We start from the raw sequence: 24,465 nt of genomic DNA, 5'->3' as shown, positions 1-24,465 counted from the left end.
TAGGAACTTACGTCAAATAATAAAATGACACAACATTAAAAAGAGGTGGACGTTAATAAGTTCTAATTACTAATACGTTAGTCAGCGAGTCGTGGCAGTCGAAATCAGCAGGACATAAAAAAAAATTGCCTTGCATCACTAAAACTAAGTACTATGAAATACAACATATTATAAGTATTTAAAGTATATAATTTAATCATAAATAAAAAAATAATACAAGAACTATTGTTATGTGTATTGTCTAGGGTTTTGTTAGTGAAATATATAGAATCAAGCGAAAATACAACTACTACATACTACATATTACAAGAGACGGAAGATATGAAGGTGATATTGAAAGGAGAGTGACTGCGGGAAATTGCGTGAATGGAGCGCTGCATGCCTTTATAAACGGTCAGACTGTGCCAATAGAAGCGCGAATGGCTGTAAATAATGGAGTGCTTGTCGCCACGTTAATGTATGAAAGTGAGAGTTGGGTATGGCAGAAGAAGCATAAAAGCAGAATTAACGCAGTTGAGATGCGATCACTGCGTATTATGTGTGGGGTAAGACTGACTGATAGAATTCCGAATGCGGTAATACAAGCGCGCTGTGGTTTGAAAGAAGATGTTGTGACAAGGACTGAAAAAGGAATGCTTAAATGGTTTGGACACGTGGAGCGAATGAGTGAAGAAAGAATGACGCATCAAATATATAAGGCAAGTGTGTGTGGGCAAGTCGGTCGCAGGAGACCTCGTAGAGCATTCGTCGATCAAATTGGGGACGTTTTGAGAAAAGGAGAGGTCCGAAGCACCCGCAACCGGCGAGCATGTATGAAAAGAGTAATGAATGTAGAGGAAGCGCGTGAGGTTTGTAAGTATAGAAGCAAATGGCATTCTATTGTCTCTGCCTACTCCGACGGAAACAAGGCGTGAGTATGTGTGTGTGTGCGAAAATACTTTTTGTGTCCGTAAGTAATACATATACATAATATAATTCGTAAATAATACATACGTACTGTACGTAGGTATGTATTGTAAAATCCCTTTTTGTAAAATCTAGAAAAATTACATTTTGATTAAAAGCAAGTCATTAATTTAGAAATCTCGCTATTTTTTTCTCGTACTTTCGTAGTATGTATAGGTATAACCCTGAAAAATCGTTTATAAAGAATTGATGTTTTATAAGCGGTTTTATATTTTTTAATAAACCGATACAAATATATAATATGTATACAGTGACTTAAAATATTCCATACAATATTTTATATTATGTAGTTCGTCGTCTTTGATAACTTACTGTGGCTTTACAACAACAAAAAGTAATGCTATCATTTATTTGGATTTTAATTGGAGTACGGAAGGTCACCCTGATAAAATTAGTAATTTGTGATAGCAATTAAGTGCGGATCCGATGACCGATCCGATAAAGCAGGTTTCAACTGGTTCAGTGTCACCGATACAATGCTACCCGCTAGTTCTCTGTGGTGCTGGGGGTAGAAATCGAACTCCGAATGTCACCCAAGCGAACACAACCACTAAAGTAAGCGATCGAGTACGATTTCGCATTCTTATAGATTTGTTATGTCTGTTTGTATGTCACATCCACTTTGTTTCGAAACTATAAAAACTGTACAGTTGAAACTTGGTAAGCAGATGTAATATGTGAACCGCATTAACATTTTCACACAAAAATAGATTTTTGGGGGTTGCCGTTAGTTAGAACTGATTTTTTTTTTTACATTTATAGATAACCTACACGTATGGGTTTTTACGTGTAGATTATCTATAGATAGGAATAAATTGTGATTCACCCCCGCCTCCCATCTAACTTCTAAAATTAGCGAATGATAAAACTAAAAAAAAATATGATGTAGGTACTAACATTGCAAAATTGGTTTGATCTAGATCTAGTAAGTAGAGTTTTTTTTAATACGTATAAATGATGAGAGATTAGAGCAAATCTCTAACCAACTAAGCTAACCGTTCGAGAGAAGTATCGTCATAAAATCTTGTGTGCTTTTTCAACTCTCAGGTTGTGACTTCATCTACAGGATCTAATTTACAGTTGATAACTTGCTCAACCCTAATATTTGCATATTAGGAAATTAACTTGAGATGTCGCTTTTGTAAATCTAAACAGTTTGTAATGTTTTTAAAGTGATAACCCTCACTTCTAGGATTAATACACAAATAAAATTACATTGTCACGGAACGCCAGAGGTCGTAGGTTCGAGACCCGCATCGTTCATAAAATTTTGTTTTCAAATTTTTTTAATTATGTTACTTGATGCTACGGAACCCTTCCTATGGGTGAGTCCGACTCTCACTAAGCCGCTTTTTTATTAAAAGTCACTAACCGATTAAATTTTAAGAGGACCACATACGTACACATAATTATCAACTAACTATCTTTAAGATTTACTGTCCATTTTTACTACTTTCCGTGCGAGCCAATTCACCAAACTTACAACCAGCCAACTGCTCACGGGCGAACGACAGAAGCTCCTTTAATGCGATCTCAAAAACCGACAGCGAGCGGTTTGCCCGCGGCACGTTAGAACGCGGCCGCTACGCGCGCTTTTTTACGACGGTTTGACGTCCCTAGAGTAAATATGTTCCTTGGTTTGACGCACTTAATTTGTACGCACCTTTACACAGTACAAAGTCCACGGATAAAGTTTTTTTTATAGAAAAGGAGGACAAACGAGCGTTGCCGGCCTTTAAGGAAGGTGTTCGCGCATTTTTTGAAGGTCGACCCATGTCGCATCGTCCCGGAAACACCTCACAAGGAAGTTCATTCCACAGCTTTGTAGTACGTGGAAGAAAGCTCCTTGAAAACCGCACTGTGGAGGACCGCCACACGTCAGGTGGCGGGGCGGGGATGATAATATAAGTATAGTTGGATCTGAGGGTGTTGGGCGCGCGTGTGTTTCTTGACGTATTAGGTACCATTATGTACCTACTTGTATTTATTATATTCTTTACTACAAGTGCTAACTGGTAAACACTAGTGCTAGCTGCCTTGCCGGCACTCACGCAAAAAACCACGCAGTTTTACCTACTTACATAATAATGAAACAGAAAAATGCAGTAAAAATAAACTATTTTTTTATTTATGAGCATAAAATAAAATCGGAAACGTGCCGACTATGTACAATATTAAATATTTGAAAAAATTATACGTTTTGTATTATGTTGCCATGTCCAAAAAATGGTTTTTAGATTTATTGTTCGGTGTCGGTTAGTCTGTGCGTTAGTGTACCTACGTTTATCTCAGATACGGCAAAACTTATTTGAATGCGGTTTTCTCTGATGTAATGTGAAAATCACTCGTAACATTTAGTGTCTTCCAATTGTAAATAAATTGCGATTCAAGGGTTATGACACATTGCTAATATCCGCAGATTGTTAATCTAAAAATGCGACAAGCATTCCCCATAAAACCATAAACCAGAATCGTTGCAGAACAGAAAATATAGTTTTGACCATAATTCAAGGACTTTAAGGAAATTAAAATAAATTTGACGAATTACGCTACGATTTGTTCATATGAGTTTCAAAAGAAAGAAACCAGTGGGAGGCTCCTACCAGTCTAAGGCTCCTTTGCACAGGATGCCGGCTCGATCATGGGTACCACAACGGCGCCTATTTCTGCCTTGAAGCAGTAATGTATTTAAACATTTCTGTGGTTTGGTCGCCGTAACTACTTAGTGAAATTCCTGGGCAAATGAGACTGAACACCTTATGTCTTAATGTGACGAGCGCAATTGTAGTACCGCTCAGAATTTTATGTTTTTCAAGAATCCTGAGCGGCACTGAATTGTAATAGGTAGGGCGTAACAATTACCACCAGCTGAAAGTCTTCCTCGTCTCGTCGCTAATTTACATAAATAATATAAAACAATATTAACAATATGTTATTACAACAAATACCTAGGTTACACTTAAAAGCTACAACATCAGCATTTTAAAGTATTTATTTACTATAAAGATACGTTATCAAGGTCAACACTCCATTGAAAATTTATCAAAACATAAAAATTATTCAGTTCTGTAGTTAAGACATAGTTTCATTCGTTTTTCTTTACATAAAGCAATGCTGAATATCTTAGATAATTTATACGTCTATATATACATACATATATACAGTCTATATATATACGTATACAGTCTCTTGCTGTTAGGCAATACATGACAATAGGCTAGGATTATTACTTTAGTGTGCAAGACAGGTACGTTTTACACACGCGGATACGTCTTTTACTTTGTTTTAGTGTGCGTGCCTGTCTAAAGGTATAAATTATCTACATTAATTAATGACAGTAGAGTAATAAAACAATAATATTGAACGACAGATAATATTATTACGAAGAGTTATTTGTAATGGCCTTCGCCTCTACCTAAGGTCATTGAGGTACCTACCGTTAAGTCCGAGGTATCTTTTATGATGAAAATAAAGATCCAGACGAGCGTGACATTCAGCTGCTAGTAATTGATACGCCCTGCCCATTACAATGCAGTGCCGCAGGATTCTTGAAAAACCCCATAAATTCTGAGCGGCACTACAACAGCGCTCGTCACCTTGAGACAAGATGTTAAGTCTCATTTGCCCAGTAATTTCACTAGCTACGGTGCCCTTCAGACCAAAACACAGTAATGCTAAGGTACAAATTACTGCTTCACGGCAAAAATAGGCGCCGTTGTGGTATCCATCATCTAGAGGTCCCGGGTTCGAATCCCGGTAGGGATTTATATGATGAATATGGATGTTTGTTTCCGAGTCATGGATGTTTAAATGTATTTATCTATGTTTATATGTATTTTGTATGTTTATATGTTTTTTGTATCAAATATATCGTTGTCTTGCAACCCATAACACAGGCTATATGTATGCTTAATTTGGGGCAAGATAATTTGTGTAAAAAGTGTGTCAATATTATTATTATTATCTAGCCGACATCCTGTGCAAAGGAGCCTCCCATAATATCATAATCCCATATACACTATAAAAAAAAGAATAAATGATCATCTACATTTTTACAATATATTATCAAATAACGTAGGTAAGTATCTCTTAATCAACACAACCAACGTTAATCGAAACAAAATCAACAGAGCAATAAAGCAAGCTAGTTTAATATTAAAGATATCAAAAACATATTCTTAATTTAGGTATCTAAACTAATATATCACATAGAGGAGATATTTGTGTTTTTGTATGTATGTTTTCACACAAAACTACTGGACTGACTTCAAAAACTCTTTCACCATTAGAAAGCTGCGTCTTCACTGAGTGACAGGCTCTATAATATTATCAATAATAGAGATCCCTATATAAAATGCAATAATATAACCCTAGTTGTTAAAAAAATCTGTTATATCGTGCGCTGCGGAAACTATTGATGATAGAATAAAAAATATTCTACAATATTATAGAAAGTATCAATAACGTATAAATGTATACACTTCTATAATAAAGTCCCAGCCACTGTTCAGGCATTATCTATAAATAAATTTAAATGTTTTATAAAAAAATGGCTCTGTCGTAAATCCTATTACTCCACTGCTGAATATCTAAATGATCGGACAGCCTGGAACTAGATTGTGATTATTTTATAGCGATAGAAATGACTGTACAATATTGTATATTTTTATTGAAAAGAGCGCAAAAAAAGAATGCTGGGAGAGTTTCTTGCGCCGCTTCTTCTCTCTCAGAGCGCCATTTGTTTCCGAAGCGGTAGTAGTATCTAGTATTTATTAGAAATGACATCGAAAAGAATTGCCTTATATCTACAAAAAAGTCCGGAATACTATGTTATGTCCAACTACTGTAGTTATGCCACTATAATTTCTTTTTTACATTTCAAAAGTTGATAAAAGTGCCGATAATAATCAAACCATATTATTTATACGAGTATTCTCTGTATTAATACTTATCCTATTAAATGATATTTTATTAAGACCTGTAAAATACTTTTTTATTTATTAAAATCGGACATTCCATTTAAAAGATATAAATGTCAATGCGAAGAAACTAAGGCTGTAATAAAATAATAACTAAGTGAAGTAAAACTTTTATGTTAAAAAAAAATAAATCTATAGGCCGACTTAGTAGACTTTCCTCTACCACGATATCGATATCTACGCGAGTGAAACCGCAGGGCATTGCTTGTATTCTAATAAAATAAAGATCGAAACATCAAAGAAGGAATATTGTAAAATACAGTGTAATATTTATATTTTTCAGCTGAAGTCTTTGTATCAAGAAAAAAAGAATCCTTCATTTTTAATGTTCCGTAGGTATCTGAAAAGGAGAAAAAGGGAATCGTTATTAGATCACATTGTTGTCCATCCGTCCATGCATGCGTTCGTCTGTCTGTCTGTCAAGATCCTTTATCTCGGGAGCGCGTGGAGGAATCGAGTTAAATAATTAATTAAAACAATATACTTAAGTCTTCAGTCTCTTGAGGCTGTAAGAAAATAACCCTTATTAGTTAACGTACAAAAGATACTACTGTATAGGCATCAGAAAGCGTATACCCGACATTTTCCAGGGAATCAAAATTTATAGGGCATTTTCCATTGACTATGAGTGCAAGAAAATACACAATTCAATCACAATACAGTAAATTATCAATACATAAAAAAAAACGTTAATTTTAACCGGAGATTTAAATGTTAATTTTGCTGCTGATCGAGCTAAAAATCTATTATCGTTCCTACAATCAAAATTACAATTAAAAATGATTTATAAACCAGATGAACCTGCAACAAGTCATGGAATTGAACTTGATGCAGTTATTGCAAGATTTTTAGATGACATACAATATAAAAAAATATTATTGAATCAGGCGCTACTTTGCGGAAATCCATAATTATACAAATGATTTAAGTTTTCTTTAGTGTTAATTCCGCTAATATTTGTTTTTAACATACAATATAAAAATTTTGCCAATTGTTACTTTTACAGGATTAATTAATGATACTTATAATGTAATACTGAAAATTATTACTTATAATTAATTATAGTTACATTATTAGTATCATTGTGTAATCCTTAAAAAAGTAATATATTATTATATTCAATATCCGGACGACCGAGCCTTGCTCGGATTTGTAAGAATGTACAAAACTTGAACAAAAAAAAACTAATAGAACATCTGAATTCGAACCGGGGTCTTCTGCTTTCCGGATCACCCAATGTCCCATCTAAGCTATTACAGTCTTGTATATAGTGGCAAAATTTACCTTTGTATTCTAATGTTATTGTAGCTGTTTCTCATTCAAACATGGATAAAACCATTTTTTTTTTAATTGAAACCTAGCTAGATCGATTTATCACCCCCGAAATCCCCTGCATACTTAATTTTATGAAAATCGTTGGAGCCGTTTCCGAGATTCAGATTATATATATATATATATATATATATATATATATATATATATATATAATCTATATATTAAAGATATAAGATTTATGTCAAGACGACTTTGGCTTGACTTGACTTTTTATTTTTAGTCAATCTCAGATACACTAACTAATAAATTGTCTAAACATGGGTAGATCTACTAAATTTTCAATAGATTCGAATAAATTGTTACCGAATATATTTCTACATGAAATCAAGAAAGTCTCACTGTATTTTAAAAGTGTTCGAGCAAAAGAAAATTCAGATCCAGCATGTATGTGAAATTGGCCAATGATCTCTATGAGAAATAACTACAAAAAAAAACACTCATACAGACGGACGGGCATGGCGTCTTAAGAGTCCTATTACATTTTTCATGCAAATTCATGATTTTTGACGCTGTAATTCTCAGCAGCAGTAAGATATTTTAATTATATGATTATGAATAACGATAATGTAATTCTTCCTCTTGTAAGTTGGAGTTACACATTTTCATTTTTCTTTTCATGTAATCTACTATAAATATTTTAAGAACTCAGTTTGCAAGAAAAACTGCCGCCGATGGGACTTTGAGGCTCTAATTCACATTGTAACATTTAATTCTTATAAAAACTATAATTACTATATGATTTTTTTTTATATGAGAAGGGGCAAACGGGCAAGAGGCTCACGGGATGGGGAGAGGTGAGGCAACCGCCCACGGACATCCGCAACAACAGGTGTGTCAAGAAATGCGTTGCTGGCCTTTAAGGTGTATGCTTTTTTCTTGAAGGTCCCTAAGTCGTATCTGTTCGGGAAGACCGCTGCCGGTAGTTGATTCCACAAAGTGGCTGTGCGAGGCAAGAAATTCCGAAGAAAACGCGCGGTTGTGGAATGCCAGACGTCTACGTGATGCGGATGGTACTTTGCACGTAATGTCCGATGGTGGAATTCGGCCGCTGGAATCAACCCGAACAGCTCCTCTGAGCACTCCCCGTGATAAATGCGGTAGAAGATGCAGAGAGAACCCACATCTCTTCGCAATGCTAGAGAATCAAGCCGATCGGAGATGACTTGATCGTCGATGATTCGTGCCGCTCTTCGTTGTATGCGGTCAAATGGAAAAAGCTGGTACTGGGGAGCACCCGCCCAGAGGTGAGAACAGTACTCCATGTGAGGCCGAATTTGCGCCTTATAAAGTTGCAGGCGGTGGCTTTTAGTGATATATGATAAGTTGAATGTTTTACTTGTTTATTGGAGTTCTAGAATTTCTTTAAATTCTCTGAGTTTTCAAGGAAAAAATCATAAAGAAAACCTAAAGGTTTCGCGGTGGGTACCCTACTAACTCTTAAAAACGAGCAGATATTTATGACATTGACAGTAAGTAATGTAAGTACCATTGACTTACAGTATACTAGCGTATTGACAAACAACGCGTGCGAGAGAAAAGAATATCTCTAACGGAGATATAGCAAGAAAAAGAAAACGAATCTATTGACACATTTTACCAGTGGGAGGCTCCTTTGCACAGGATGCCGGCTAGATTATGGGTACCACAACGGCACCTATTTCTACCGTGAAGCAGTAATGTGAAAGCATTACTGTGTTTCGGACTGAAGGGCGCCGTAGCTAGTGAAATTACTGGGCAAATGAGGCTTAACATCCTATGTCTCAAGGTGTGATGAGCGCAGATTTAGTTCTGCTCAGAATTTTTTTGTTTTTCAAGAATCCTGTGCGGCATCATGCTCGTCTCGTCCACTATTGATATAAAAAAAATCACAAGTGGTCACGCTGTCAGGCAGTCTATGCGCTAGTATATTCTAAGTCTATGGTAAGTACACACAGATTGACAATGACAAACACTGGATGGCCTCGTTTTCCTTATTGTTTTATTCATCATTTTAACATGTCAGTGAGCAGCGGAATACACTTTTGTCGCAGGTTTTGTGAGTAAAAATACATATTTTATCTATTATAATATTAATATAGGCAAATTTTAACTTAACCAATATTTTAGTTGCATCACCTTTCATAATGATTTGTAATGGACATCAGGAGGCACGCGTGAAATACGCTACACAAGTTGAAACTTGAAATCATTGTGCAAAAATACGCTTTATGGAAAACTCTACTCTATCACTTTGTGCGATGTGTTAATTTCCTACATCTGAATTTTGCTCAAATGTTGCACATTAACGCGTCAGCCTTTCCTGTAGATTGGTTGACTTCATCGCAGTGAGTCATTATAATCAAAAGTACTTGAGTATGTACTAAATTCATTTTCATTCAGTTAACCATTTTGCCTGTCTTCTCACAAATATTATAATGTAATATACTATTTATAATGTATTAAAGAAAATTGTTTTAGATTTTTTTTTATGAAAATAAGGGACGAGATGAGCAGGGTGTTCAGTTGATGGTGATTGATACGCCCTGCCCATTACAATGCAGTGCCGTTCAGGATTCTTGAAAAACGGCACTACAACAGCGCTCGTCACCTTGAGACATAAGATGTTAAGTCTCATTTGCCCAGTAATTTTAAAAGCTACGACACCCTTCAGACCGGAACACAGTAATGTTTACACATTACTGCTGCACGGCAAATATATGCGCCGTTGTGGTACCCATAATCTAGCAGGTTTCCTGTGCAAAGGAGCCTCCCACTGGTGAATTACAAGAAATGAAGATTGCACCATTCCGTGATGATTGATGACACTTATTAAAAACTTAGATAATTTATACATCTAGATAGAGTCTCTTGCTGTTAGACAACCGATAAAAACAGGCCAGGAATATTAGTTTGGTGTGCGTGACAAGCTACGTCTTACACTCCTGATTTGTATGACACTTTTAGTGTTACTCTAAACTCAATTTTTTTTGACGTTTTCGCAGTTGTCATAGTCTATTTAGACGTAGGTATAAAAAAAAAGATCTAAAATTGAAACACTATAACGTATTTCAGATCTGATACCGTTATGTGCTGCTGTAAACTGTCCAGATATTATCATCAAAGAGCTATTAAAAAATGTCATTAATTCTCTTTACGCGTTTGTTAGATAACAAATTGTAGATTTCGAGCCGAAGAATGTTAGAATTTTTGTCTGTTTGTCGAGACAAAAAGCAAAAACTAGTGAATAGATTTATTTCTAATTTAACTTGAATTTTAACAAGAGGTCGGGATAAAATAGAGGCTATATGCAGGCATAGTATATTTGCCGCTTTATAGCATCTGCTCGTACGACGTCACCGGCAGTACTAGTTTATTCCAAAAGATGATTTATAAGGTCCACGGTGGTAGTAGTGAAAAAGATTCGATTTAATTACCTACGAATAGATTGTCATGAAAACGCCTGCGGATAGTTAAAATAACCAACTTTTGAATAATCAAATACAATGCTATGAAGATAAATAATTAAACTATGGGATAGGTACTTGTCATTGTAATTGTTATTTTATTATATTTCCACACCCTTTCTATTTTCGGTCTGGGCAGTCCCACTATGTAATACTTAAGTCATAGCTGATTTTTAAACTGTCTATTCTTTTCATTGTCTATAATAATAAACGATAATGCATTACTTTGTTATCAATAGAATTTATATATATATCTACCTACAAAGATTACGATTGCAATTCGGTTTGTTGAGCAATGTTTACGAAGCTGTTTGTAATCGTCCTGTGTGATCGGCGCGCGAACAGCTAAAATGGCTCTAGCCTGCGAAGGATTTAGGTGTATTTTACAAAATGTGCGAACGCAATTCGGACATGCGCTATGGCGTGGCTTCTAAAACGAATTATTGAAGGTCACCTTGAAAGTCCGAGTCCATCCAGAAAGCGGTTAAACCACAACACGTTCCGACGTATACAGCCGTCTCTACGTGACCACTGGCTTGTCAACACAGTGCACCTGCTTACATTTACCTGTAAGTACTCACGTCTACACTTTAAATGCAATCGAGACACACAATTCTCTATTTATTTATTGAGGATTATTAACAACAAGTTTATTTGCAATTTCGTTGATCACGAGAGAAAAGTTTTTCATTAAAAATAAATCTTTAACTTTTGTTACATTTATTGTTTTCGTAAAAACTTTTTGTTAAACATTATTTTAGAGGTTTTGTCTGTTGTGTTTGTAATAACTGATTATATTGCTTGTTTTAAAGTGATCCTATTTAAAGCGTTATAAATTGTGCTGTTCAAAAGTTCCAGTTAACATTTATTTATTCCTGAAAAACTTTATTTCTAATGTCAATTAACTGCCAATAAAGATTTGTGTCAATTTGTTTCGAGCAATTATTTTTGTGTGTGATAATAACACGCAATTAATAAAATATCTCTAATGAATTGTTATAATATAATATTTTTAGATAAAGTTTATTAATTATTTTCGCTGATCTTGACATTGACCGCTGGGAGGGCGACGCCAGGGGAAATGATTGCTATTTATAAGCTTTCGTTGAATAAACTATTTGGAGAGATCTTTTTATAATGTTTGAGTCTGTATCCCTCTAGTTTATAACTACTTTGATACAATTACTTACCCGATTTTAAATTTAACAGTGCAGTAAATAATTAACTCTTTTTTAAAGCTTTACGAGACATAACTGTTTGTCTTTCTCTAGCCGTTTTTTTCTTTTTAAAATTTTCTATTATGCCTAATATCAATTGGCCGCTCAATTTTGAATAAAAAATCAATAAATATAAAAGAACTACAAAGATAATGTTGTGTGAACTAAGATTAATAAAATACACTGATTTTAACTTTTAACAATTATAGTTATATTGTATTTCATTTTTTTGTGAAATAAAAGGAAAATTTTTAAAATCAATGTGTTCGCGTTCATAGAAATATATTTTTGTAGAACGACAGATCTATAGGATTGGTACACTAATGTATAAAAAATTATATAACTAAATAACTATAGGCTTATAGAACACGATGTCCATTTTTAAATACTCGTTATATTAAAAACAAATGTTGGTTTCATTTGATGATTTTTTGGATTAAAACCTATTGTGTAATATAATGACGAAACGTCTCAGCAACAGGAATTCGCCTTTACAGGACACAGGAGTTTGACCTTGCTTTGTCCTTAGACGAAATAACGATAACGAATAGACCTAACTAGAATATTTTTCTGGTATTTTATACTAAAGTATTAGTTAGTTTAGTTAAATTAGTTTAAAATTTTAATCTTGCAAAAATAATATATATATCTAAGTAACAAAGTTTGTTTGATCTAGATATCGAACTTTATGGTTAGTACAGAATAAACTTTGTTTATATTATGATATTGTTAATTATCGTTTTAATTTTAATGTCTCCGCTTATTCCACAAAAAATAAGTAGCAAATTTGATAATTTTTATTGAGCTTTTATTTACAAACCGTACACATGAAGTGATACATCCCCACCATTACGTCGTCAAATAGCGTCCTATATTTGACCCACGAACTGAGACTTACTCCCAGTTCGAGTCACAAGTCACACTCATTCACAAATGACAGTCAGTGACAGTCTGCACGCTGCAGCCATTACTTCTGAACAGTGTTCAAAGCGACTGATGAAAAGAATTTAATTTATTTTTATTTATATAACAGTAATCTAAATTAAGAAAAGATGCCTTCGAATCACACCAATGGATTTACAGACCGTGAGTATTTACTGCAATAAAAGTGTTAAATACTTTGAATGTTTGGCAAAAGAGAACTTTTTAACTTCTTCTTTCTATTTTATGTTCCTACCTTTTTTAATTCTTCAAGTCACCATTTAAATAGGAATCAATATTGTCAGACAAAATTAATATTAGGCTGTTCATATTTTCAGAAGTTCGGGATTTTAACATGTTTATTAAAAATAATTTTATTTTAAATTGATATTACTAGCGAAAGATCTGTTGATGAATAAATTAATTATAAATAAAGTAGAAAAATGTATAAATATTTTATTTAGGTTTTAGCGACACTGTAAGTCTGGAAACTTATACGAGAAACAATTTTATGTAAATGTAAGCTGTATGTAATACGTATGTAAATATCAAATTACAATTTTTAGGGTTTCGTAGTAAATTATTAACCCTTATAGTTTAATAGACTTAAAGTTTTAATAATATGGTATTTAATGAAATAATCGAGCCGAAAAAGTGGTAAAATAATTTACGGATAACGTATGGGACATTTTCTGCTCTTCCGTACTATGGTGTGACATGTTATTGGATAGGGCTTATTGAATTTTATTTATTTTGATTTGACTCAGGGATCCGTTAGTAAAATATTAAAGTTTGAATTGCAAATTTTTGACAGAGTCACCTACGACCTAAATAGTTGGTTGTTAATTTTAAAATATCACATGTATTTCTTATACTAATGTTGTGCCTACCTATAATTTAAGTACATTTAAACTATTTTATTATATTTGTTTAATTCTTAGTGCATAAGTTAATAAATTGTACTTAGTGGGTAAGCCTTTATGAATAAATAAATAAATATGTATGTGAAAGCGTACATGGTACTTACAGGACAAAGTTAAATTTATACACGAGGAACAAACATAAACTTGTATTGCCTACTACTCGGTTAGGTCGGTTTAGTAAGTCTTTTATTGGGCGATTTAAAAGATTTTTCAATATTATCTCAGAAAATGTACAAAACAAATTAAAAAGAAATTGGGTTATGATAATATATGTAAATGAATTTCTTAACGTTACCACAGACGGACACCCTCGGGTTCTTTAATTATGTTTTTTTTTATTGTACGATATTACATTGTAATCCATTTTTTTTAAAACTCGCTGAGTTTCTGGCGCCCGTTCTTCTCAGATCTGAGGCAGTCTATTTTGAATGAGTGGTAGTTTTTTGGCGTTCAATAAGTGATTTTGAATAAAAATATTTGAATTTGAACACATAAACTCAATGCTATTTAGGCGTTACAAGTTCATGAAGGTACTTAAAGGTGTAGTGAGGAAAATTTCGTACACTTCGGGCAACTGCGGAACCCTACACAGCGCTTGGCCTAACTGCACTTGACTTTATTTTTTAAATCACAATATTACTCTGCCAATTTTAATATACTTTACATAATATTACTATATAACACGAATAATAATTGTGAATCAATTAATTTCCTTAATGCTTCACAGCTTACATTTTACCTTAACTGAACTATTCAGGTAATATACAGAAATTATGTGAATCTGACGTTTTAAAGCCCTTTATGTCTTTTCACGCTATAGATACTCGGCAACTCTCCACTTTAGAGGTAGGCGATTCGATTCTCAGATTTGATTACGATAAGTCACCATCAATCCATGAATGGCGATTTTATAATATTATTTTTTCTTACTGATGAATGTTTCCTCAATCTGAATTGTTATCAAGTCCGAATTAATTTTACGACATCATAAAATTATACAATTGAATGGTATCAAAAGAGAAACAATTTGATTATACATGCCACCGAATCACTATCTATATTAGAGCACTGATTGTTAAGTATTTTGTGTTTTATTTTGTTCGTGTTCTTGCAGCCAAAATGGCGACAGTCATGCAGTTATTCCAACCAGTCCAACCGAAGATAGAAGATACAGGGAATAAGATAACTGTGGTCGGGGCAGGACAAGTTGGCATGGCGGCTGTATTCTCCTTGCTAACTCAGGTATATTTTTTTTCAATAGTGCTTAGAAAACAGTAAAATGTATAAACCTTCTATGATTCTATTCATAACTATGGTAAATGTGCCTATTACTAGTAAGTATTTATAGATTTATTCTACCAGAAAGCACATTTTAATTTTGTATAAAATAATTTACATCCGTAGCTACATTATTGAGTTGTATTGCATATCTAGTAACACATACATTCACGGTCTATAAATATAAATACCTCATTTTGTTTGAAGCGTTATAATTTCTTTATTATTAAATGTTTAACGTGCATGAAGAAGGTGGAAAGTTAAGCCAGTTTGAACTTATCGCCATGCAATTGGTTAACAATTGAAGAATGTCAAATCGAAACCAACATGTTGCCGAGGCTTATAATTATGTTTTATATTTGGAACTAAAAACTCTACCAGTATGACTCGGCAATTAAACGTTATTGGCGACGAAATAAGGTTCGGCAGTTTCCTTAATACATCGCTTATACTGGATTATCCCGAATCGTAAATGTTAGATAAAGTTAATGAAATCAAAAAAAAATGCAGTTTGAGGTTAGGTGCTGTTATAGTAAAGGGCATCAGATATCTTATGAATATTACAACCGTAAAATGAGAACGTATTCAGCAAGGAACCAAGAAGAAAAAAAGTGTTTCTTGCTAAATGTACTCGCTTGGATTACGAGTCTATCGCAACAAGCAAGAAGGATTCCTAAAATAAATCTTGCACTAAATGTCTGTTGCCTTTGCACTTGGCGAACAGTTATATTACTTGGCGTTTGGATCGTTTACTGCTATACATTGCATACCCTTATTTTACATGTGAATATTAAAATTTGTTCTTTACTTAGGTGCTTATCCTTCCATTATTGAGTCGAAAGTTTTGTTTATTTGATCCACAATTGTGAGCCTGTGTTGCTCCCATACACCTGCAGTGTTTTCTGCACCAGTTATTCTTTGTTTATATTATACTAGCTGACCCGATAGACGTTGTTCTGTAGAAAATAAATATACTTAATATAATAACTATACTGTTTTATAAGAATTTGCCAATAATATTTCTAAACATCAAGAATTATTTCGTAAAAAATGCTCCCTGTTTTAAAGTGAAACTAGCTGACCCAGCAAACGTTGTATTGCCGATATTAAAATCGCGATACAAAAGTAACAGTTGATCGTAGATGGGTGAAAATTTGAAGTTGTATGTATTTTTTAATGCTGACTCATAATCAAACAAATTAAAAAAAAATGTAAAAAAAATTAAAAAAAAATCGTGTGGACCACCCTTAACATTTAGGGGGATGAAAAATAGATGTTGGCCGATTCTCAGACCTACTCAATATGCTCACAAAATTTCATGAGAATCGGTCAAGCCGTTTCGGAGGAGTACGGGAACGAACATTGTGACACGAGAATTTTATATATAAGATTGTTTCACAGCGGAACTGTCAAACCGTGCGTCACTAAAGCCTCTCATATAAAATATGTCCATAATAAACAAATATTGAAAATAAAAATAATTATGGATCCCAAATCGAAATAAAAAGTATCCTATCTCTCAAGTTGGACTAAACTGCACTCCATGAATCCCCATTAAAATCCGTTCATTAGATTAGGAGTCCATAGCGGACAAACAACGTGTCACGTAATTTATATAACTACATATATTAGATTAGATAATAAATTACTATTAGTAGAACTAAAAAAATGTTTTAATCAATAGAATTAGTACTGATTGACTTTACTGACTAATGAATTAATCGAAGCAGTGCCTTAAATACAGAGGCTATAAAATTGAAAATTGTTAATTATTTAAAAGTGTTTCATAAGGAGTTTTAGAAAAAATTCACGAAGCCCGAAACTTCCCGAGTAAAAAGATTTATGAATTTAGTATAACGGCAGTTTTCAACATTTCACCCTCACAAATGTGAGTTCGGGGTTAAAAGTTTACTTGGGTAATTCTTCAATTTTGAAGAGGCAAGCCCTAGATTATTAGGGCAACAGTCTTGTTAGGTTTTGCTAGTTCTGTATATAAATACGTTGATATTATACATAACAGGAAGTGCCTACTGACTTTTAAAGATCATTGAGTAACGGGTCAGATAAATTTATCACAAACATCTCTGAGATAGACATGCGTACTACATATAGTAATACTAGACGAATACTGTTTTTATTTTGTGTTGAAAATATTTCTGATATCCGTCACTCCAATAACAAACGGGTGTTACTGCTACGTTCTCGGGTTTATCGATGTTTTGTAACTAATTAAGATACTGGTTTTATTATTTCCACATCTTTAGTAAGAGCCACATAACATTATTTCAAATCAAATAAAATTAAAATCAGTTTATTCACATAAGTCACGGAAATGACACTTATGAATGTCATAAAAAAAAATCCTGTTGAATCTACCGCTACTTCGTAAAGGGTTGAGCTAATGAGAAGAAGTAGCAAGAAACTCATTGCCACTCTTTTCTATCAAGATTTACATTGAAGTACATCGCTTTACAAATCATTTCAAATTACAATATAATATGTAAAATGTAAAAATGTTTGGTCTACCAAGCTGACAACTCCTCCCTAATTTTGCGTGATCGGGTATCCCATACCTTTCGTTGATTTTTATGTCATCTTAATTTCTTCTTCTGATACAGTTGTTGTTTACGCCTCAGTCCTTCTTGAACCTCCTGTTTTTGACTGAAGTATTGCTAAATGTCATTCAACAAAGAGTTAAAATCAGGTCGACTCCATGACGAAGTATTGTTCCCGGAATTTGTTCTCATTAGCACCTCAGTGTCAGTCGGCTCCGCAAATCAAGCTACAAATCTGCTTGTAATACCAATTGTTACGATCTATTTAAGTAAACAATTAAAAGGTCGATTTCATATATCTTTGCATCTTTTATAACAGCCGGTACAAAAACTGTGAAAACAATAAGGACACATTGTTATTAGATAAGTGTTGTTCTTATTATGCGTACTACTCGGTTAAGTCGAGTTAGTAAGTCTTTTATTGGGTGATGTATACGTTTCTACAATATGATCCCAGAAAATGTACAAAACAAATGTGTTACGAAATTTAAAAGAATTGTTAAAAAAACTTTTGTGTGGGAAAGGTTGCTATAGCATAAACGATTTTTTTAATGATACCACAGACTAGAAATGAAGCGAACACCCTCAGGCTCTTAAATTATAAATGTTTATTGTACAATATCACATTGTAATCCATTTTTTTATATATAAAAAGCCCGCTGAGTTTCTTGCGCCCCTTCTTCTTAGGTCTGAGGCAGTCTATTATTAATAGAGTGGTAGTTTTTGACGTTCAAAAAGTGATTTTGAATCCTATATTTAATAAGTTGTAGATATTAATTGTTGATATTCAGGTATTATTCAAGATATATCAAAAGGCATAAAAGGCATTTATTATTATAAAGAAATTATAAATTATATTATAAAGAAGTGTCATGATTAAATATTAAGATTTATAAATCAAAAGAATCAATAGTCCCATAGTTTCAAATCAGAAATTTCCCCTTTTCCTGACTTCAGTTAATTACTTCTCTTGAATTTATTTAGATTTAGAATACTGCGACCAACGATCTGAAATTGTATAACGTTATGTGATAAATGCTCGAAGGAATTATGTTCCTTACCTGGAGAATTTTTAATATATAATTAAGATATCTGATTGCTTGTCCGCAGGGTGTTTCAAATAACATTGCTATTGTAGATGTCATGGAAGACAAGCTAAGAGGCGAGATGATGGACCTGCAGCATGGGTCTGCGTTCTTGAGAAATGCGAAAATTCAGGCCAGCACAGGTATCTAATATAAAACCTTTTTGAAAATGTACATTTTGTCATTGCATTTGATATTTACGCTACTCAACAAACCTATTATTTTATTTAAAAATATATGTATATATATATATATATATGCGTCGATTTAAAATCTTACTGCATCAGCTTTATACTCAGTCAAACCATTTTTTTTACTTTTGACAGCTCGAGATGATTGATCAATTAAAACTTACGTATGATTAGCCAATCATTAAAATAAAAATGTGTACACATTTTAAAAGATTCTTGATTGTTCATCGATGAGGCAACACCAACAACTAAAGTTTACGTATATTATGTTGCAGATTACTCGATATCGGCGGGTTCCAAGATATGTATAGTGACGGCGGGTGTGCGGCAGCGGGAGGGGGAATCTCGTCTCAATCTCGTGCAGAGAAACACTGATGTTCTGAAGATCATCATTCCTCAGGTATGAATATTTTTTTTTGAGAAAGCTACCACTGCCGCCGACCATTGAACCACCAATGCTAACAGTCTATAGTAATTTAATACCTACATTCGAAATGTATGTTAGTAGGTAAGTATAGGGTAAAATTTTCAAGAGCGTTTAGATAGCCTTATGCGTAATCTTAATATGGAATAGGATAGTACTCAAAGGAGGCTCGCGCTTGATTTTGATGAAATAAAAACTGCATGGTTTTACAAAAAAAAAATTCAGACTGAAAATAAGATCTAGAAGTATTGAAATACAGTCAACTTTATGAAAGACCTGTTTTATTATAAAATTATTTTTAATAAAGAACTAATTTTATATAATCATTTAATATAACCATTTCTTTTACCAGCTATTAAAGTACAGTCCAGACTCCATTTTGATGATTGCAAGCAACCCCGTGGACATCCTCACCTACGTATCATGGAAGATCAGCGGTCTGCCGAAGCACCGAATCATTGGATCCGGCACTAACCTGGACTCGGCGCGATTCAAATATCTGCTCTCGGAAAAATTGTCAGTGGCCACCAGTTCCTGCCATGGCTACATCATCGGTGAACATGGCGATAGCAGCGGTAGGACTTTTTACGACTCATTACAACATTAAAGTTCTCCGAGTGCATAACTTTGTGAAAGGCCACTAAAATATTATACGAGACCCACAAATTTTGTGAAAATAAAGGGTTAAAGTAATGCAAGAAATCTTTTTAAATAGTGAGGTTAAAAATAAAAAGTAGCTTTGTAGTTAAGCCTCCTAAAAATTATGATATTATTTTAGGGATAAATGCTGATTGGGCCATTTGATTTATAGCTTTAAATTAGCATTTATTAACATTTAACTAAAAATATAGTATGATACGCATAATAACAGCATGGTTGTAGTGAAGAAGGTAAATAAATAGCAATTATTTTTATTATGTGCTAGTCTCAATAAAAAAACGTACAATGGCAATCCAATGACTAAAAACTATTGGGAATCAGTAAAACATTTACAATTTTTCCTTTTCTTAAAATACCTTTATTGTTTTGGTGAAATATAATAGCGATAAAATGAACTAACCAGTTTAATTTATTTATTACCTATGGGGCCATTCGACTAATATTGTAAAATACATACTTGACATTATAGCACCTGAATTAGCAATAATATTTAATGAATGCATAGATGAGGGTATGTTCCCTGACCTCATGAAATACAGCAAAGTTATACCTTTGTTTAAATCGGGCAGTTCTTTTGACCCTGCTAATTTCAGACCTATTTCAGTGCTGCCTGTTTTTAGTAAAATTTTTGAAAAACTTGCTTCAACAGCTACAAATGCATTTTTGTAAATTAATGAATAAAAATCAGTTTGGTTTCACTAGGGGCTTATCAACAATTAATGCGGGTACTAGACTCATTGAGCACATCTTTGACGCCTGGGAAGAGTCACAGGATGCATTGGGCATTTTTTGTGATTTGTCAAAAGCATTTGACTTTTATGCCTTTTTATGCCTTTTTATTACAAAAAGTGCATTTAATAATAAACAAATAAAAAATCAATATTGTCGCGTTTTTCTAGGTCATACCAACCATTGGGATACCTTCTGATACTACTTGTTATAGATTTGTTGAAACTCAACACATTCCAAAGTGTACCAACACCATATTGATAATATTGTATTTCTGCAGTGCCAGTATGGTCTGGTGTGAACGTGGCCGGAGTAAGACTGAGTGACCTGAACCCTAAGATTGGCACTGACAGCGACCCTGAGAACTGGAAGGAACTGCATGAGATGGTTGTTAAGAGCGCTTACGAAGTGATCCGCCTCAAGGGATACACCTCTTGGGCTATCGGCCTCTCGCTCTCACAACTGTCTAGAGCTATACTCACTAATGCAAACACTGTGCACGCCGTTTCAACGTGTCTAAAGGTGAGGTCACACTTCTATTAATTGGCAGTTCCTAATCTATGAATTTTTACTAAACTACCTACCACTTAACTTACTGTCAATCCAGGTCACATCCAGGTATTTACTTCAACCTAGTTATTCATACATGCTTGATAGCATGTAGCGCATGTCTTGTCGCATGGTCGTCGAGAATCTGTTTGAGATTATCACAACTTTAACAGATTTTTTTTTTAAATTACATCATCGTTTTAATGCAAATTTGAAATTAAATAACAGTGACTGATCATTTAATTTTATTAATCGCATACATATTTATTTAATAATATTTCATTCGCATTTCTAATATACCTATTGTTACCTATTTAATACGGTATACATAATATCATTGATTTAAATAACAGTTAAATATTTTCTAAGTTATTACTTTAGAATCATCCTTTCATCAAAATTTCCCGATTTTAAGAAAGAAACGTGCCCGACTGCACCCACTCAATGTGTGATTCACACAGCAATGAAAAGCGGTAGGAATTCAGAGCCCAGACCTTGTAATACAATTAATTTGGTGGTAATCCTAGTACCTATTGGTGCTACAACACACATGATTTTTATAAAGAAAAATATTCACAAATGTGTTAAACCAGATAAAAATACACTTTTAACTGTAAATATTCGAAATACACTAGCAATACGAAACGATACAGACATCACTTTCCTCAACATACGTCTCAAACAAACAACAACAGCATTAAATAGTCACGTGTTTTTTCCAGGGCGAGCATGGTATCGAAGATGACGTGTTTTTATCCCTGCCGTGTGTCTTGGGATCTAAAGGAGTGTCTGACGTCATTCGCCTACAGCTCACAGAGAACGAAGTCGGTCAACTTCGCGAGTCTGCCAAATTAATGGCATCCGTTCAAGCGGGCATCAAAATGTAACCGTCTAATAGAATTCTGCATTTTTGTAATCCTATCGATGTTTTGTAATCCTATTGATCTATTGTAATGTGGATTCGTTTTTGGTGTGCTTGGCTTAGATGCTTTAATTTGTTCGTTCCTATATTATTTGGAGTCAACAAGCAAATAAATTATTGTAAAAGAATCAAGCAAGTAACAGTGACAATGAAAGCATGAGAGGACACTTAAATCATTAATTTAAACCTAAAATCAAGTATAGACATTTGCATACACTGGTGACTTGGTAATTGCTTTAAAAATTAGGTATTTAACCTAACAAATTGAAAGGTATCATTTGGCCGCAACATACACAAAATGATATTATACGAAGAATACGACATCTGGATTTGTCAAGATATTTTCTGATAGTAAATACAAATAAGTCAATTTGAGACTTTTAACATATAATTATCGTGTTTCTGGGCCATACGGTACATGATGTAAGTTGATGTTTACCTATATATCTATGAAAACATCTTATAATCACTATTTAGAAATCACAATACTTACGAATGATTTTTTGATGAATGATGAATTTACATTTACAGACATCAATAATCCTCTTCAATATTGAAAATAACTACGGTGAAGGTGGATTGAAATGTAATTTTATTTACCAATTTCATTAACACATTCACTGCTAACCTCAGAAAGGGAACTCATCTCGCTCTGTTTCCCGCACCACTGTTTACGATTTCGTATAATATGTCCTCGACAGGCATGCGTTCAATACACGTACCGAATAATATTTGTGATCTTTTATAATATTATAGGGGTGATCTTTGCGAGTTCATCTAACGTCACAGGCAATTATTTTCTTAAATATAAAAATTTTTCGTCCTTTTGTGTATCAATACATATACATTTACAATACATAAAAATATTAAAATATGATTAAAAATTAAAAATATTGCCAGTTACTTTAATTTTAAAATTGGAATAAGTCGTACGAATAAGTACTACTTACTACCTAGGTATTTATTACGTTGCACGGTTGCAATTTCATTAAGATTGGTTTTCTGATACATGACAATTGAAACCAGTACCGAATTCACGTTTAGATTCAATTTAAGAAAGTTAAGTCTTAATCTAGAAATGTTTACTTTTAATTTAATTATTTTTTCGTACTACCTAAGTACCTACGTAAGAGAAACGCATTTTAAGATCATTTCAAACTTAACAGAATTGTATTAGGTATTTGACTATTATTATTTATTACAAGTTATTCTTGTTCACTGTCAATTTAGTAAGTGCATTTGGAATTATTTTTTAAATAAGGTATTTTATTACTGGCTGACACATACACATATCATCACATTGTTTATCATTGAGTGGTAATTATGATCATATTACAGAATGTGTGTCAAGTGTCCCTGATAACGATCATACGTTTAGTGATATCTATCAATATTTTTTGTGTTTACTGACACAAAGACGAACGGAAGCTGACAGTCTCCGTCTCTAATGAATTTCTCTAAGTCTCTTCAGTCTTCTCTTACGCTTACCATAAGGAACCGTAGAAACCCTTCATCTTCATTCGGTTTGTTTCGCCTCCGTTCGATATAGCGTGTGCACTCGGCGCAAGACCAAAGAATATAATATTAAAATAGTACAAGGTAAGACTTACAAATTACAAATTAGATACCCACAGATCTACTAGATATTAGTTATAGGTACTACATAAGTAGGCATATGTTTGATTAATGTACTTTAAATTCACAAAACATTGTAACACCATTTTTCGAATAGTTTCAGAAAAGGAATAATCAATTGATGATATTATATAATTTAGTTACTTACTCTTCTTATAAGCTTTAGCTATTAATTATTATTGAAAATTAAATATCTTATCAATTATGTTTAATGTCTGCATTATTAATAAAGATATGATTTTTATCTAGGTATGTTTTTCATTTTCCTATATGTTTTTCAAATTATGTCAGAAACAAGGTAGGTAAGTAGGTAGGTACTCTATGAAATTATAAGTAAAACATGGGTATCACTTCTGCTGGACCGTTGTAACTGCTCAAACTGCAAGTAATTATTACTAAAAAGAACATACAAGAGTCTCATTTCCACTGAAAAAGATTGTTACCTTCCGAAATCGGCAGTGCCCCATGGCACACCATTCCCTCATCAAGTTCTGATCCTTATGTTGTTTATAAGATGGTTTATTTTACAAAGTCTTATAGCTTGTTTCAATAGCTTTCAGATACATTCACTCAAGTCATCTTAAATGCAATCTATTAATACACGTAAAATATTCAATTAATAATCAGAGTTTCCCGGAACGGAAAGGTTTAGC

At 33.4% G+C, this 24,465-nt stretch overlaps 1 protein-coding gene across 2 annotated transcripts; it reads left to right on the top strand.

Annotated features, from left to right (window-relative positions):
* The first annotated feature begins 11,192 nt into the window (after positions 1-11,192).
* LOC126978829 (L-lactate dehydrogenase) lies at positions 11,193-24,060 on the top strand. 2 transcript variants are annotated; one of them, XM_050827920.1, is made up of 7 exons: positions 11,193-11,292; positions 14,899-15,026; positions 18,728-18,845; positions 19,169-19,293; positions 19,670-19,892; positions 20,987-21,228; positions 21,978-24,060. In XM_050827920.1, exons 2-7 carry the CDS (start codon positions 14,904-14,906, stop codon positions 22,140-22,142), a joined length of 996 nt encoding a protein of 331 aa, XP_050683877.1. In that variant the 5' UTR covers positions 11,193-11,292; positions 14,899-14,903; the 3' UTR covers positions 22,143-24,060. The 2 variants fall into 2 exon arrangements, with proteins under 2 accessions (XP_050683877.1, XP_050683876.1); XM_050827919.1 differs by lacking the exon at positions 11,193-11,292 and adding an exon at positions 12,851-13,026.
* The last annotated feature ends 405 nt before the right edge of the window (positions 24,061-24,465 follow it).

The sequence above is a fragment of the Leptidea sinapis genome, chromosome Z, assembly GCF_905404315.1.
Source record: "Leptidea sinapis chromosome Z, ilLepSina1.1, whole genome shotgun sequence".
Classification (NCBI taxonomy): Eukaryota; Metazoa; Arthropoda; class Insecta; order Lepidoptera; family Pieridae; genus Leptidea; species Leptidea sinapis.
The sequence above is the reverse complement of the archived record's forward strand: the minus strand, read 5'-3'. Positions and strand labels throughout refer to the sequence as shown.